This window comes from Tenrec ecaudatus, chromosome 1 (genome assembly GCF_050624435.1).
Source record: "Tenrec ecaudatus isolate mTenEca1 chromosome 1, mTenEca1.hap1, whole genome shotgun sequence".
Lineage (NCBI taxonomy): Eukaryota > Metazoa > Chordata > Mammalia > Afrosoricida > Tenrecidae > Tenrec > Tenrec ecaudatus.
The window spans coordinates 171,780,137-171,797,417 of NC_134530.1; the positions used below are offsets into that span (position 1 = coordinate 171,780,137).

Genomic DNA, 17,281 nt, shown 5'->3' on the forward strand with positions numbered 1-17,281 from the left:
TAAAGGCGACTGAGCATCTCAGAGGAAACCCCAGGTTAGCATTACTAGTTTCAGTACCTTCACAAAGGTCACTCCTGCAGCTCCTCCTCCTGCATTCTTCTCCATTAAAGGTCACTGAGAGCAAGAAATAGGCTCCCCAACCCTCCCTTCCCAGCTGTATTTAAAACCTACTACTTTCCTAGTGCTGACTGTATGCACGTGGGTGAATTACTTAGCATTTCCATGCTTCATTTTCCCAGCCGAGACAGGAATAATAATCAAACCCAATTTTGACTCAGAGACCCTGTAAGAATAGAATTGCTCTTTGGGGTTTCCCAAGACAAGAGCAGACAGCCTCATCCTTCTCCCAAAGAGCAGTTGATGCCCTTGTGGTTAGTAGCAACGCTTAGCCCAGTGCACCACCAGGGCTCCTAAGAAATGTCAGTGGACGGGTGATCATCACTCAAAGGAAGTGGGAGTTTCAAAGTTCTACTTCTTCATTTGCCCACTTGAAAGGTCCCATAGAACGTACTACTGCCTCGAGAAATGAACCCAATGTCCATTTTCTTCTACTTTCTCCACTGTTTGCCCTTGATCTTTTGGATCCAGGAACAGGAAAAACAAACACACCCTTAATTCCATTTATCACAGGATATAGAGGGTTCGTGTGTCATGGAAAACATCCATCTCCATGTAACCCGACTCCCAGTCCCCCACCCCCAAATCTCCCTTTCACATGTCCATGTATACCCATTCAAGGAAAAGGCAATTAGCATATTAAGTAGAAATGTACTAGATGATACCAAGGACTCAAATAGAAATGTTTTGAAAATGATGGCAGCATATGTACAAATGTGCTTGATACAACTGATGTAGGGATTGTTATGAAAGTAAGAGCCCCCAGTAAAATGATTTTTTTAATGTACTTATGGAGCTTTATGGAAGAACACCCTTAATCTCTTAATAAGACGACCAGGCAGCTTCTCAATGTCTAAGTCATGGAGTCCACATTAACATTTCTTCTAATACAGAACTTCAGAATTTAAACAAGCTCAATGTGGAAAATAAACATTTATTACAAAAATTAGTTTTGACAGTCTAAAATGAGAGCAGACAGGTTGTTTTCCAACTCCAAGGGGCTGTGAAGCTGGGGAGAGGGGTGTGGTAAATCCAGGGCTGGTGATAGCAGACTCATCACAAGTGACCTAGAGTAGGGCTCCACTCACCTCACTCAGAGGGCAATGGGTCACCTCTGCTCCCTGGGCCCTTTCTCCACACCCCTCCCACCCTGTCCTCCAACCAAGAAACAAAACTGAAACATGGTTCAAAGCCTCCTTTTCACCGAACCAGCTCACAATCTCCGCTTGCATTGTTTAATTGGAGTTTACTTCCCTCTGGAAAATTTATTGGTGCATGACCTTTACTGATGGTTTGTTGTTTTTCTTTTCAGATCCTTGCTAGAAGAATAAGGAAATCCCCTATGCCTGCAGGAACTTCCAGGTGGGGGGATAGATTATGCTATGTGGCACATGAGTATCCTCCACAGAGCCAAGAGCAACCCAACAGGACCCCTTCCCTGCCCTCTTGCTATTTCCTAAGTAGACCTGGAAATGTGCTGAGATTGTAGTGGGTGGGGGAACAGAAGGTTAGGGACAAAGAAGGGTCCAAATGGGAAGAAGGAACAGTAATGACTGTCAACAGCCTGCTTAGTGGGGCCCTCTTTCACACACAGGCCACCCACCTCAAACACAGACGCCCTTACAGAAAGAAGTTCCTCCCTGCCTCAGCCTGGGGAGCTCTTTCTTCTATTGTCTTAGAGACATCCACTAGACATTTGGGCACGAGGTAGAGGGTAGGCGCGCTCTTCTTACTTGCAGCAACAGGGCAAGCAGAGTCCCAGAACACAGCATCGGTTTCACTCCAGGTTCCCACCACCAATGAGGATGCGGAAGCTCTGCCCTGAAGTAAGAACCGGGGAAAGGCAGCACCAGGAGGCAGGGACCAGCCCACGAGGCATTTTCCAGTTTGTACAAAGAAGAAAAGCAATAAAACTCAAAAGAACTCATTTCCCCTGTTCCCCTAACAAGCATCGTTGACAAGTCATTTTTATTTCCAGCTCCATCCAGGGACCTACAGACACACACAACCACATCTCAGCACACAGCTAAGACCACACACACACACACACACGCACGCACACAATCTCACACGCCTTCCCACAGCCCCACAGGCATGTCTATCACGGGTCTGGTCCAGTGGTTTCAGGCAAGGGAAGGTCTCTGCTACCAGCTTCAGCTTTGTTTTCTGTAGACCAATGGTTGGAAAATGTTTCCACTTCATCTTCCCTGAAAGCTGGCTTTGGGTTCCAATAACAGTTCCAGTTTGCCCTACAGATACGATCTGTTGTCAGTCTGTCTGTGTTCAGGAGGACGGTGCAGGAGGATCCGTGGCACTTCCCATGAGAAGACAGAAGAGAGTGGGCTCCGGAGGCGGGGAAGACCTGATGCCGCCATCACCAGACCACCCTGTCAGCAGCGGAAGTCCTCAGCCTCCACTCTAGAACCGCTCAGTGCTGGAGAAGAGAGCTTAGAAACAGGCTCAAGGCCCTTATTCTAAGCCTACAACGCTCAAGTAGATAGTGACCGCCGCATATTTCTGCCTTCCTGGCCACTCTTACTACCTACTGAGAAGGGAAGTCACCAAGCATCCATCACTCAGGACGCTGGCCTGACTCCACATGAGGTTGGGCTGAAGCTTGACACAAGTCCCAGGCCCCTCAGCAGGGGTGGGGAAGAAGGGTGGGGCGGGAGTGTCGGGTGAAGAGGCCCAGAGCTGACAGTACTTAAAAAGCTACAAAGGAAGCTAACAGTGGGGCTCCTGAAGGGACTAAAGGACACAAGAAGGCATCCTGTGAAACTAAGACCAGGGCCAGGGCCTGGCAGCACCTGAGGAAGGCAAGCACAGAGGAAGAGAGATGAGCTGGGCCAGGGTCACACCAGGAATGAAGAGGTCTGTTTGAATTCCCCCTGTGGAGATAAAGCTTCCAGTAAGTCTCTGGGGATCTGGCTGGTAATCCCCAATATAAACAGTGAAGAGAGCAGCCCCGCCCCCCCTCCCCCCCAATGCATACTTACTTCACTTCGAGCAGTGGGCTGGCTGTATATCACCTTCTTATCAGAGGAACTGCAGATGAGAGAATGACATAGATATGCTTAGTCCCTAAGCCCTTCCATTAACCTCAAATTGTCAAATTTACAAGCCAGCACCAAGAGCTTTGAGGAGCAGGGATGTGGGGACAGAGGAAAGCAGAGCTAAGGAGTACAGCAGGGAGACCCAGAGGTCCTTCCCACAGGCTGGTTGCCTTCCACCTCCAATACTTCCCTTGGGGCCAATTTTATCCCCTGGCAGCATAGAGGTTATGTGGAGGGCTGCTGATGGCAAGGTCTGCAGTTCAAGACCACCAGGTACTCCTTAGGAGAAAGACAAGGCTTCTACTCCCGTACAGGGTTTCAGAAACCCACGGCGTAGTTCTTCCCTGTCCTATAGGGTCACTGTGAGTCGCTATCAACTCGACAGCAATAAGTTTGGTTTCTGATTTGGGCCCCTTTTAGCTTCAAACCATACAGATCCATGCTGTCAACTTCAGTGAGCCCCAGGACGGCACCTCACTCACCTTTTCTTTGCTCCTGAAAGAGAAGAAATGGGATGATGACATCAGTAGGATAGAAGACAACAAGAAGCAGGAAGATGGGGAGCTAGTAACGCATGTAGAACTTAAGATATATCGAGAGGGGTGTGTGCTCTTCCCAGCGGAAACTCTGCAACACATGGGGGCGATATCTGTACCAAAATTCAGACCAGACCCATGAGCCATGTTCTGGAATGCGAACAGTGGAGCCTTTGAGGGCAAATACTTACTCTCAAAGTAACCGCGGCTGTAGGCAAACCAGATGCCAAAAATCAGGACCCCAAGGAGAATCAGTGTCACAAGGACACCCGCCACAATGGCCCCCACATTCAGTTCCGCTGTAAGACACAAACAGAGGTCAGGCATCTGAATATCTGAGAACTCGTCCATAGTACTGACTTCACTACCAACACCAGGATAAAAGGCCAAACCCATCTCCCATGTTCCCCTACCCCACGCCTGAGGCCAAAACCCCACCACACCCCACTTACCAGCTTCCATGCGTACCACTTCAGACTTCGCTGAAAACCCAACTTCATTCTCTGCCTGACAAGAATATGCTGCAGTGTCAAAGGCTGACACAGGCTCAAAGATCTGGAAGGTAAACACAAATGGGGGGTGGGGTGGAGAATTGGGGAGCAATCAGTGAATGCTAGAGGGGGAAGGGAAATTAGAACTGATTGTGATAATGTAGCTACCACTCTTCTTAAAAGCCATTTAACTATGGAAGTGTATGATATGTGAATAGTATATCAAGAAAACTACTGGGGGGAAAAAAATCGAAGAAACCAAACTTGACCTATGGTTACCATGGGTGAAGGAGAACGCGTTTTTGCTTTGCTTGGGGGCACTGAGTTAATTTTAATGGTGGTGGAACAATTTGGAGAGAGATAGCAATAATGGTTGTAAGGCACTAAGAGTGTAATCAACAGCACTGAATTATACATGTAGGAGTTGACTGAGAAAATGTTTTGTTGTGTGTGTTGCTTGTTTGCCAAATTGAAAAATAAAAAATTACATGAATAACAATGAGTATAGGGGAAAAGAAAATATTCTAAAATGGATTGTGGTAAAACTTAAACAACTCTTCCTGATATGGATGGACTCTTGAATTGTATGATATGTGGACGAAGTGCCAATAAAACTGTTTTGTTTTTTATAAGTAAACAAATGGACCCGCTGGTTGAAGAAGCCACATGATTATCTTTTGTGCCTCCTGACACCAGCCCCACCCCCAACTCCAAGTTCATCTTGGTGCTTGTTCTTCCTCTCACTTTCATGAATCCTCTAACCCAGTGGTTCTCAACCTTCCTCATGCTGCAACCCTTTCATACAGTTCCTCATGCTGTTGGTGACCCGCCGTCCATAAAATTATTTTCGTTGCTACTTCACAACTGTCATTTTGTGATGAATCGGGTGACCCCTGCTCTAACCCCACCCCCACCACCCCACCTTTCAGCCCGTCTCGTCCATACCAGCTCTCCCGTCTTTTGAATCAGGGTATACGATGAGTTGCTGAAGGCACGGTTGCTCTTGGGTTCCGTAGGCATCATTACGCCATTCCTGAACCAGGTGTATTTAGAGGGAGGGGAACCATCTTTCTCTGAGCAGGTCAGCACTACCCGGTTCCCAATGGTGACAGAGGAGGGAATGTTGACTGTAGGCTTGGATGGAGGCACTGAGGAGGGAGAGAGGATGCTGAACACAAAGTAGGAAGGCCTGGAGTCTAAGTAACCAACTCAGATGACACCCTCCCCATCACCATCAGCCTCCTTCCTGACCTACCCTATGTTTCCACCTAAACCAGGGCTCAGAAGCAGCACTATGGCTCTAAACACTCCACCCCCACCCCACCCCAGAATTCTTCTCACCATCAGTGAGCTCCATCCGAAGCCTACCAGAGCCTGCTGGGGACTAATAGAAACTACGGGTCCCAGACCCACACAGAAGACACACGGCACATACCAAGCACAATCAGCTGCACGTTGACCTCCCCGTAGTTGTTGCCGCCGTCCTCAGAGACCATACACGTATACATTCCATTGTCTTTCCGAGTCACAGAATGGATGGTGATGTCATTTGGTGAGAAGGTAACTCGGCCTTCATAGGAAGCTACCAAGGCAGAGGAAGCAGGAAAGGGACAGAGTAAGTTGGAAAGCTTAAGAAAAGGGGCCGGTGAAGGTGGCTCCCAGGACATAGAGAGTGCTTCCTCTTCTCCTAGGAAGGCCATGGGCACTTGAGACCAGGCTGTGCCACCCCCTCCCCACCCAAGATCCCAGGTCCCACCTTGATCTCATCAAAACCTAGACAGTCAGGAAATGGGTGGAGCAACTCACCGGTGATCTTGTTGTTATAGCAAACGAGGCTGGTGGTATCACCTTGGACAAACTTCCACTCCACGCGGGGATTGGAGAAGCCCGAGTAGATGCAAGTCAATCTGGCAACTGCAGACAGGAGCCAAGTGAGCACGGATGGGCACAAAGGAAAATGGACAAGGTGAGGGGCAGCCCAAAACCACAGGCTGGCTGGAGAGTCTCCGGGCCCCAAGGAGGTTGGCACCTGCCCACCCTCATGCCCACCACCCATTTCAACAGCCCTGCTCAACTTACACTGATGCTCAGGGACTCTGACGACAGGCTCGTTAGTGTATACTGAACCCTTGCTTGACACCAGGGGGCCTGTGAAGGAAAAGAGTGGGCCGTCACGAGGGAACGGAGAAGTGCATGCAGGAGGAAAAGCAGAGTCACATGTCGGGGGATCTGAAGCCAAAACGCTCCCTGGGTCTCTCCAAACAGAGACCCAAGCCTCTTCTGGGCTCACACTCTCACCAATACCCCGAAGATCTTCTTCAAATGTTTTCTGTCACAGTGGCAGGTCAGGACTTCATTCTCAGTGGGACTAAATGGTTTCTCTCACAAATGCAGTTTCTTTCCTTTCTAAATGTTCCCTCTCGGGTCCCCTAGAGCCTAACGAGATTCCTACTAATCCCGGACAACTTCCACAGTGGCACCTCAGGTTGAAAGAAAGCTTCTCAATAAAAGACTACAGCTATTCGTTGGATAGCCCTGGAAGGAATGGGCCACAGCCGGAGGCAGAAGAGGGAAGGAAAGGAAAGACAACAATGATACTCAACGTCTGCCTAACATCTGGAGACCCTTGAACTAAGCACGGCGGGCCATTAGCACTGCACAAGGAATTCAACAACTGGAAGCTAGGAGTGTGCCCAAAATCACATAGTTACAGATCCTGAGATGGACTTAGGATGAGCAGTGGGTTCAGCTCAGCTCATCAGACTCTCCCACTGCCTAGTGGAGAACGGTTCAGAAAAGGTGGTAGGGCTGAAGGGAGAGAGTGAGGTGAGAAAAGGCTAATTAAATGATCTCTCTCTCTCTCTCTCTCTCTCTCTCTCTCTCTCTCTCTCTCTCTCTCTCTCTCTCTCTCTCTCACACACACACACACACACACACACACACACTGCCGAGGACTACGCATTAAATCAAGAACTCTGTCACTGAGAATATTCATGTTCTCAGAGATGGGCTTCATGAACTAGACCTTTCCTTAGCTTTTTAGTCAGAACTTCAGTTTCCTTCAATAAATGCAGAAAGATCCGCATAATACAAACAAGCTGTAAAGTGCAAGGAGCATGTTTTCCCTTTTCAAAATTCCTCACATAACTAAACACGCGCGTGACCCAGGAGACGGCCCTTGTCATCTGAAACATGGGGCTCACGCTACAGGTAAGGTTAAGGTCCAAAGTTTCATAGCTAAGGAGGACAAGGCTGAGCTGAGCTTAACATGCAGGCATCTTGCCTCCTCTATCCATTACGTCATTTCCTCCAAAGAGATACAAATGGCCAACAATGAAACTCAAACTCACTGCCTCTGAGTCAGTTCTGACTCACAAATACTCACCAGGGCAGACAGGTCAATAGCACATGAAGAGATACCCACCGTCATTAGACAGACATCAGAGAAATGCACACTAAAACCACACTCAGAAACCACTCCACACCCACCAGGATGACCAACATAAAATATGCTGTCGTTACATGCCTTCAAGTCAGTTCGACCTACAGCAACCCTATGCCCAGCAGAACGACACCCTCACTGGCCAGTACTGTGCCATCCGCACTGCTTCTCCTAGACGTGGGCTCACTCTTGTAACCACGGGGTCAATCCATCTCCTGGAGGGAGTTCCTCTTTTTCACTGCCCCTCTACTTTACCAAACATGATGTCCTACTCTAGGGATCTGTCTCTCCTGACATGTCCAAAGCATGTGAACCAAATCTGATCATCTTTGCCTGGAAGGAGCGCTCTGACCATACTTCTTCCAAGACAGATTGGTTTATCCTTTGAGCAGTCCGTAGGACTGTCGATGTTCTTCTCTAGCACCGTAATTCAGATGTATTGATTCCTCTTCAGTCTTCCTTCCTTTCACCTGCATATGAGGCAACAGGAAATAGCATGGCTTCGGTCAGACACACCTTTAGTCCTCAAGTCCACACCCTTGCTTTCCGATACTGGTGCAGCAGATTTACCGAAAGCACCGCCCCATTTTGATCTCTTGACTGCTGCTGCCGTGAACGTGGACTGCGGATCCAAGCAAGACAAAATCCTTCACAAGTTCAACTTTTCCTCGGCTTATCATTGATTGGCCCAGCTATGAGGATTTTGGTATGTGGTAGAATACAAGCCACCCTATGATCCAGCAATTCGACTCATAGGTATACACACCAAGAGAAAGGAACATGGTGGCGTCCAGAAACCATCATTGCATGCCTGCCCACAGGGACATCCAGGGAACGGTGAATCGCTTTGAGGGATCTGAACCAGGAGCAGAGGCAAGTAGCAAGGGAACTGCAACAGGTACAAGTATCAACAAATCAAAAAGTGACATAGGATCAGAAAGTCACTCTCCCACGTGGTGTCCTCAGCTACAGTCCAGCCACAGAGAGCCACAGGCTGCTGTGAATTCCAGATAACGGCTCCTCAAAAAGAGCCATAGCTGCTGCCTGTACAGAGAGACACTAGACTAACTATAAGCCCAGTCTTTCCGCAGGAGCTGCTGGTGTCTTCAAACTGCCAACCAAAACTAACAGCAAAACTTAAAAATAATAATAACAACGCTAGAAAACAATACCCAGCAATCCCCCAACTTGGTATAAATCCTAGAGAACCATGCCATGGATATACACATACCCATGGTCACTGCAGCACTAGTCACAATAGCCAAAAGATGGAAACAGCCTACATGTCCATCAGTGGAAGAGGAGACATAAACAAACCAAGATACATACACACAGCATTGAACTACTACTACCCAATGAACGAATCCGGAATCTGCTTCTAAAACCACGAGGCAGGCCCAAAATGATACAAACAGCCTTGTCCTTCAGCGAGAAACATGGGAACCAAAGAAAAGTAGGAAAAATGGGCAAGTGAAAAGAAAACTAATCTAAAAAGTAACTGGGAAAGGAGGAAGAGGACCAAAAGGAGGAAGATAACAGAAGGGAAGAAGTAGAATCGAAATGGAAAAATTTGCCCAAAGCGGGGGTTGCATCAGCCCCTGATTCCGAAGGGGGTGATTAAGCTGGTGAAGAGAAAGGTGGGCAGAGCACTCAGGCCGCTCGTGGAGGGACTGGCTGAAAGGGGGGCATGAGAAGGAAGCAAGTAAGAAAAGCAAATGGAGACTGAGCACCAAACATGGAACCTACAGAATAAAAACTATTATCTCCTTTGGGTCTGAAAGCATTAATCCAGCTATTGAAAAGAGAACACAAGTGGAACAAACAGGAGGTGAAGTCCTTGAGAGAGAATCATTTGGGGGATCTGAGAAGCGGGAAGAGAGCGGATGCGGACAAATTCTCTACGCTCATACTAAGAGTCTGGAAGGCAGACTGGGGTGGGGAGCCCTTCTCATTCATGGGTTAGAGATGAATCCCAGTCACATTCTCCAAACGGAAAGGTAGTCCCCACAATTTCAACCGTGATCATGCCAATTTTAAGGTGCTGCTTGCAAGCACATGGTTGCTGTTTTAAGCTTGAAGATGAACTGCTTGAAGGCTATTTGCCTGAAGGTTATCTGCCATCGAGAGCAATCAGACCACTCCAACCTAAGGAGGGCCCACTCCCTGCCGATAAGAATCACAGATTGCTCCCCTGGAGAAGAGCTCAGGTCAAGCCAGCTAAGAGACCACAAAGGTTAAGCTGCCATTTTAACTGTACAACCTGCCCATTCTGCGACATGTGTTCCTTCCTGCTACATGTATGCCCCTAGTACATCCCTTCCTGTTACATATGTGTATGACGTGGCTTGCATGCCAGAGATTATAAATGCCTATCGGAGAATCCATTCATTCCATCTCTCTCCTGATCCTGCCATCAGGAGTGAGCCCTTGCATGCCTTGTCTGATGTCTCTTTACTTTATCCTTCAATTATACAATCACCCTTTGGACCCATTTGATTGTGGAGGCTGGTCCCCCATACTTATTGGCCTGAATTTCCCCCTCCCGTTTGATGGAAAAATGTGCCAGATTCTTAAGTTGAGGACTTCATTATTAATGCTATTATTACTGTTATGTTTATATTAAAATTACTAAAGTCAGTCATCATTCCTGTTAGTTATTAACAAGCTTAAAAATGAAGCTTTGTGTATTTGAAAGTTAACACCAGTTCAGCTGAAGGTGGTGATTATGCACACTGAGATGGTTAGTTTATTGTGCCAGCCTGGCCGATAAACACATGTGGGATTAATTGAAGGGCATAGAGATCAATGGCTCCGTGAGCCTCGCCTTTCTTGTGTCTCGCTCTTTGATCATTGGACCAAGTGTGCAGCTGCCTTGCTTGTTCTGTGCCAATTTGCAAACTACACTACCTGTGAGACACCTAACCTGTGAATTGTGTCGCTGTAATTTGAGGTCCCTTTAAGACTTGCCTTGCCAGAGAAACTGGAATGTACATCTCTGGAGCTAGGGACTGACGGTTGGTGACCTGCCTTGCTGTCTGCTGCCTGTGCTGCGATAGCCTAGCTCTCTCTGCAGAGGACTACCTAGCGGCCCTCAAGACTTAAAGAACCAGCAGAAGCAGTGTGCCTTCACCTGGCAGGGGCAACAATATACTTTTACAACTATCCCCCAGGAGTACATCACCTCTTCTGCCCTGTGCCATAATTTAGTCCAAAAGGACCTTGATCACCCGTCTATTCCACAAAATGTCACACTAGTCCATTGTATTGATGACATTATGCTGATTGGACCCACTAAGGAGGATATATCAAAGACTTTAGATTCATTGGTACAATATTTGCGTACAAGAGGCTAGGAAATTAACCCAATGAAGATTCGGGTACCCTCCACACCAGTAAAATTTCTAGGGGTCCAGTGGTGTGGGGCATGTAGAGATATTCCTACTAAAGTGAAGGATAAGCTATTGCATTTAGCGCCCCCAACGACTAAAAAAGAGGCACAATGCCTAGTGGGCCTCTTCAGATTTTGGAGGCAACATATCCCTCACTTGGGTGTTCTACTTCGACCTATTTATCAAGTGACACGAAAAGCCTCCATTTTTGAGTGGGGCCCGGAACAAGAAAGGGCTCTGCAACAGGTTCAGGCTGCCGTGCAAGCTGCTTTGCCAAGGGGACCATATGATCCAGCTGACCCAATGGTGCTAGAGGTGTCAGTTGTAGATAAAAATTCAGTGTGGGCTGGAGAGCAAATGCTTTGAGAATGATTGGGGCAGGGAATGTGCGGATGTGCTTTATACAAGTGATGCATGTATATGTATGGATTGTGATAAGAGTTGTATGAGCCACTAATAAAATGTAAAAAAAGAAAAGGGAAAAAAAGAAAATGATTAGGGCAAAGAATGTACAGATGTGCTTTATACAATTGATGTATATATATGTATGGATTATGATAAGAGTTGTATGAGCCACTAATAAAATGTTTTTTTTAAAAAAAGAAGGAATGGGCTGTCCACTTCAGAGGGATTAGCCATGGACTTAGCCTATGGAAAGCGCTGAAACACTATCAGTTACTTTAAATCTAATGACTAAAAGCAGAATATTGTCAGAGATACTGCCAGAAGATGCTCAAGACAAGACACTCAAAATATGACTGAGGACAAAGTGCGGAGAAGAAAGCAGATGGTGCCCATCTATCAAGAATAGCATCTGGGCTCTTAAAGGCTCTCTTCAAACAAGCAGCTATCTAAGTGAAGCATCCACTAAGTCTACATAGAACAAGCACACCAGCCTGATCCAAGTATGAGAAACAATAAAATCAAAATAAAAAAAAATTCAGTGTGGGCAATGAGCCCATTCCCATGGAATCCACTGGTTGTATAATGTTCCTCATCATCCTGAAGCTGCTGGCTTGATAGGATGATGGAATGGGCTCCTAAAGACACAATTATGGTGCCAACTAGCTGGCAACAACTTGCGGGGCTGGGGCAATGTTCTCCAGAAAGCTGTATACGCTCTAAACCAGCAGCCAAGATATGGTGCTGTGTCTCCAATAGCCAGAATTCATGGGTCCAGGAACCAAGAGGTGGAAGCTGGAGTGGCACCACTCACTATTACTCCTAATGATCCCCTTGCAGCACTTTTGCTTCCTGTCCCAGCAACCCTGTGTTCCTCAGGCCTGGAGGTCCTGGTCCCGAAGAAAGGAACTCTCCCACCTGGAAACACAGCACGGATTCCATTGAACTGGCAGCTGAGAATGCCCCCTGGCCACTTTGGGCTTCTCATGCCTTTGGATCAACAGGTCAGGAAGGGTGTCACTGTACTAAGTGGTGTGATTGATCCTGATTACCTGATAAATTGGACTGGTACTACATAATGGAGGTAAAGAATATGTCTGGAATCCAGGAGATCTCATAGACTGACTCTTAGTGTTACCATGCCCTGTGATTAAATGGTAAGTTACAGCAACCCAATCCTAACAGGACTTATAATGATCCAGACCCCTCAGGAATGAAGGTCTGGATCGCCCCACCAGGCAAAAAACCACAGCCAGCTGAGGTGCTTGCTGAGGCCAAAGGTAATACGGAATGGGTTGTAGAAGAAGGTAATTCTACCTATCGATTACGACCACGTGATAAATTGCAAAAGTGAGGTTTGTAATTGTCCGTGTATTTTCTTTTCATGTGCTTATTGTATATCTTTCCTTTGTTCAGGTATGATATATCAGATACAATTGGACTCCGTGTGTTTTCATTTATATTCATGATAGATGATTGATGATAAGTATAAGTGTGATTTCATCAATGTCCGGAAATTATATAAGTATATATGGCTAAAGAATTGTGCAAAGGAGCCAGGTTGGCAAAGGGTAGATTGAGATAGTTTATTGTGCCAGCTTGGCCGATAAACACATGTGGGATTAATTGAAGGGCGTAGAGATAAATGGCTCGGTGAGCCTCGCCTTTCCTGTCTCTCGCTCTTGATCATCAGACCAGTGTGCAGCTGCCTTTCTTGTTCTGTGCCTCAATTTGCAAGCTATACTACCAGCCTGTGCTGGGATAGCCTAACTCTCTCTACAGAGGATTACCTGGCAGCCCTCAAGACTTAAAGGACTGCCAGTGTCTCACCACTCTCTCACAGGAGTGAGTTGCACTGAGCCATTTGTACTGCTTTACAATTTAACTGTTCATTTCTTATATTATAATCTAACTGTATATAATTTAACAGTTCATTTCTTGTGTTATATATCTATCTTTATCAATATATACATAAAATTATCAGCAATCTGGTTTTATCGCTCTAGAGAACCCTGTCTAACACACAGCTTTATAAAATATAAAATTTTCAAACCGAGCTGATTCCAGGAACCCAAGTGGAAGGTGAATTATGAGAGTGACGAGTGCAACGAATATATAAGGGTGCTTTGCTCAATTGATGTATGTACAGATTGTGATAAGAGCTTTATGAGCCCCAATAAAAAAGATTTTAAATATATATATATATAATTTTCAAATATATAAAATATAAACCTACATTTTTGTTTTGAAGTTATGTGTTAAACTTGGGGTAGTTGGGCACTGTGCCCTTACCCTGACCTTCTTTGGTTGTTAATTCTTTAGAATTTAATTTTATTTATTTTTAGTTCTTTAGAATTTTAATTGTATTTTTTTTCATTCTGAGAGATTAAACAGTAAGTAGACTTGTCAAGAAAAAAAATAGAAACTAAAAATTTTAAATAAAAGGTTTTCTTTTTTTACAAAGAACAAGAAGCCAGGAATCTGTGGAACCATCCATATGATGAGGAACCTGGATGACATCATGCTGAGTGAAATCTGTTGGCCACAAAAGGAAACGAGATCCTACTATAAAAAAAAATTTTTTTTTAAAGATTTTCACAGGAAAAGAAAACAAGTGGGAGGGGGTGGGGGGGGAGGGCAGGTAAATTCCTGGGTGGAGGGTAAACAAGTCTCCTTAAGTAAGAGGAAGAGGAAGGGAAACTACAATGAGAGATGCTGGCCAAAAAAAAAAAAAATGGAGGCTGGAGAAGATACTATGAGATTTATGAGCGTTAAAGGCCACAGAGGCAAATACTTTTGCATACACATTCCTGCAGTAACTGTTAACTCCGAGCAGATGCACAGACAGATGTGTCCAGAATGAGCAGGTATGGGGGATGGAAGTGGGAGAATGTCCACAAATGTATATTGGTTTGGCAAAGGACATTTGTACATGAGACTAGGAGCCCTGGTGATGGTGTGGATTAGACATCGGCCTAAAACCACAAAGCTGGCAGTTCAAACTCACCCCCGATCTGAGGGAGGAAGATGTGGCTGCTTGCTCCCCAAAAGATCTGGGTTCTCAGGCACCCTAAATAAGGTCACTATGAATCTGAATCAATTTGATGGCAATTAGTTTGGTTTGGGTTTTTACTGAAAGGATGTGAAAAAAAAAACATCCCACACAAACAGTAACCAAAGAAAGAGCTGGAAATATCAGAAAAAGTAAACTTTAAGTTAAAAATCTATGCGAAGAACTAAAGGTGGCCTTTACTTAGTGATCAAGGGATCAGTTGATCAAGAATTTAACCATCATATGTACATATGTGCATAACCATCATGTATTTTATTTCATCTTATTCATTGTAACATTTATCCCACTTCCTCCCTATGTTTATTTCCATTCTTCCACCATTTCTCTCCCTTCTGATTTCTGTCCTTGGGTAAAGGCTGCCCGTTTGAGCTTATGGGGTTGATTATTCTAAGGTGTTTGTACCTTAGTAGTAGTATTACTCACCTGAAAACACTGATAGAATTGAAGGAAGAAATGGCACTACAATAATGGCTGGAGGTGTCAGTGTATCACTTTCAGTACCAGAGAGAAGAACTTCTACAAAGATCAACAAGGAAACAGAGGACTTAAATGACAGTACTAACCAACATAGTCTCAACATGCATCTTTAGACTATGCAACTCCAAAACAACCAAGTAAACATTCTACTGCAGTGCACATGGATCTTCCCCAAGATAGAGCATATTTTATACCATAAAGTAAATCTTGATAAATTTTAGAGAATGGAAACAATTCTTTTTAGAGAATTGAAATCACACAAAGCATTTTCTGTGGCCACAAAGAATACAAACTGGAAAGCAACAATAACAAACTCACTGCCACAGAGTCAATTGGACTTATAAGAACTGCCCCAGTGGGTTTCCAAGACGGTAAATCTTTGCGGGAATAAAAAGCCCCATCTTTCTCCCATGGTGTGGCTGGCTCATGGTTTTGAACTTCTGGCCTCCTGGTTAGCAGTACAACATATAACCCATTATGCCACCAGATCTGCATGAAATCAACAATAAAGGGAGGAATCAATAATAGAAGGGGAAGAAAAAATCCTGGGAAATATATAAAACCAAAACCAAACTCACTGCCATTGAGTCAATGCCAACCCATCACGATCCTTTGGAACAGCACGGAACTGTCGCAGGGGGTTTCTGAGACAATCACTCTCGGTGGGGGTGGAAAGCCCCATTTTTCTCCCTGGGAAGTACACAAGCACCTGACACTAATAAATAATCAATGGGTCAAAGGAAAAATTTAAAAGAAAAACCACAAACTTCTTCAAGGGAAATAAAAACAAAAGTACAACACAAAATGTATTGGGTCTAGTGAAGGCCGTATTCAGAGGGAAATTTAGAGCCATAAATGCCTACGTTTTAAAACAGCAACAACAACAAAAATCTCTAATAGCCCAACTCAAAACTCCAGGAAATAAAGAGGACAAAATAAGCCTAAACCTATCAGCAGAAAGGAAATATCAGATCAGAGCCAAAATATATAAAGTCGAAAACAGAAAAACAGAGTCAATAAAAACAAATTGGAAAAAAAATAAAAACATTAAGTTGGTTCTCTGAAAAAGACCAATATAATCGGCAAACCTTTAGCTAGACTGGCAAAGACACAAAGGACCAAAGGAAAGAAAGAGAGGACATTACAATTGCCCCAATAAAGCTAATTCTGATAGGTCATTATGAACAACTATATGGCAACAAACTGAATAGCCTGCATGAAATGGACAGGTTCTGAGAAGCACAGCCTACACAAAACAACTCAAGAGGAAACCAGAAAGTGTCCATAGAGCCATAGCAAGTGAAGAGCCCAAATCGGTCATCAAAAACCTCCACGTCCTCAGCCAGCAGGCCGCACTAGGGAATTTTCCCAGCTAGAAAAGAATTGACATCAATACTGTTTAAGCTTCTCCAAAAGATAAGAGAATACTCCCTGATTCTGTCTATGAAGCAAACTTGACTCTGAAAACTAAATCAAAGTCACAAGAAAATAAAACTGTAGGCCAATGTCTCATATGAATATCGATGTAAAAATTCTTCAACAAAATACTAGCAAACAGAACTCAACTGCATATTACAGGAATCACACCCTGACAGTCCTACTGGGAGCCATGCCCAGGATGCAGGATGATTCAACATCACTGGAACAAAGGGGAAGAATAAGACAATTTCTATGAGTGGCAGAATAAAAGCTTTAGATAAAATCTAACATTCCCTTCATGATGATCACTTGAAAAACTGGAATGGAATTTACAAACCTCAACAGCATTGTATTACAGCGCATATGCAAAAAAGTCAACAGCCAACACTATACTTGATGGAGACAGATTGAGAATTTCCCGCTTGAAACTGAGAGCAAGTCAAGGCTGCCTGTCCTCACCACATCTACTCAATACTGCATTAAAAGCCTAGGTCAGAGCAAGGCAACGAGAAAAAAGGCACCCACACTGAAAAATTAAAATGGCGTTTCTTCACAGATGGTATCGTAAGGAACCTTCCGACAGAGAATTTTACCCTTCGTAAAAGAAAGGCAGTAGGGAACCAGTGGAGAGGTCTGAGGGGCCGACCCCAATCCCAACTACGTGGACACCTGCCCCTCCCCCCAGAAGGATTTATTTCAGAGGACAGCACGGGGGCTGCAGCTCAGGGAGAGGGACATGTCTGATCAGAACACACGGCGGGAATGAAGTGGGAGGAGGAGAGAGTGGAGCACATCCTGGCCCACCTCCTCTGTGGAGGCTGACCAGGCCCAGGGTTTATAAAGGTGCTCCTAGCCAGGATGGACCTAAAGTTCTTAAGAGGG

The 17,281-nt window shown here is 45.2% G+C and overlaps 1 protein-coding gene across 2 annotated transcripts in view; it reads right to left on the bottom strand.

Moving 5' to 3' along the window:
- Window positions 1-1,031: 1,031 nt before the first annotated feature.
- F11R (F11 receptor) overlaps window positions 1,032-17,281 on the bottom strand; it is a 40,653-nt gene continuing 24,403 nt past the window's right edge. Inside the window, exons 2-10 of one of the 2 annotated variants that reach the window (XM_075563676.1) lie at window positions 6,277-6,345; window positions 6,004-6,111; window positions 5,633-5,779; window positions 5,143-5,345; window positions 4,159-4,261; window positions 3,898-4,005; window positions 3,653-3,665; window positions 3,114-3,162; window positions 1,032-3,005 (exon numbers count right to left, since the gene is read on the bottom strand). In XM_075563676.1, the coding sequence (XP_075419791.1) occupies window positions 2,970-3,005; window positions 3,114-3,162; window positions 3,653-3,665; window positions 3,898-4,005; window positions 4,159-4,261; window positions 5,143-5,345; window positions 5,633-5,779; window positions 6,004-6,111; window positions 6,277-6,345 (836 nt within the window). In that variant the 3' untranslated portion in view covers window positions 1,032-2,969. Of the gene's footprint in view, window positions 3,006-3,113; window positions 3,163-3,652; window positions 4,006-4,158; window positions 4,262-5,142; window positions 5,346-5,632; window positions 5,780-6,003; window positions 6,112-6,276; window positions 6,346-17,281 lie in introns of both variants that reach the window. The other variant, XM_075563667.1, reaches the window with a different exon arrangement.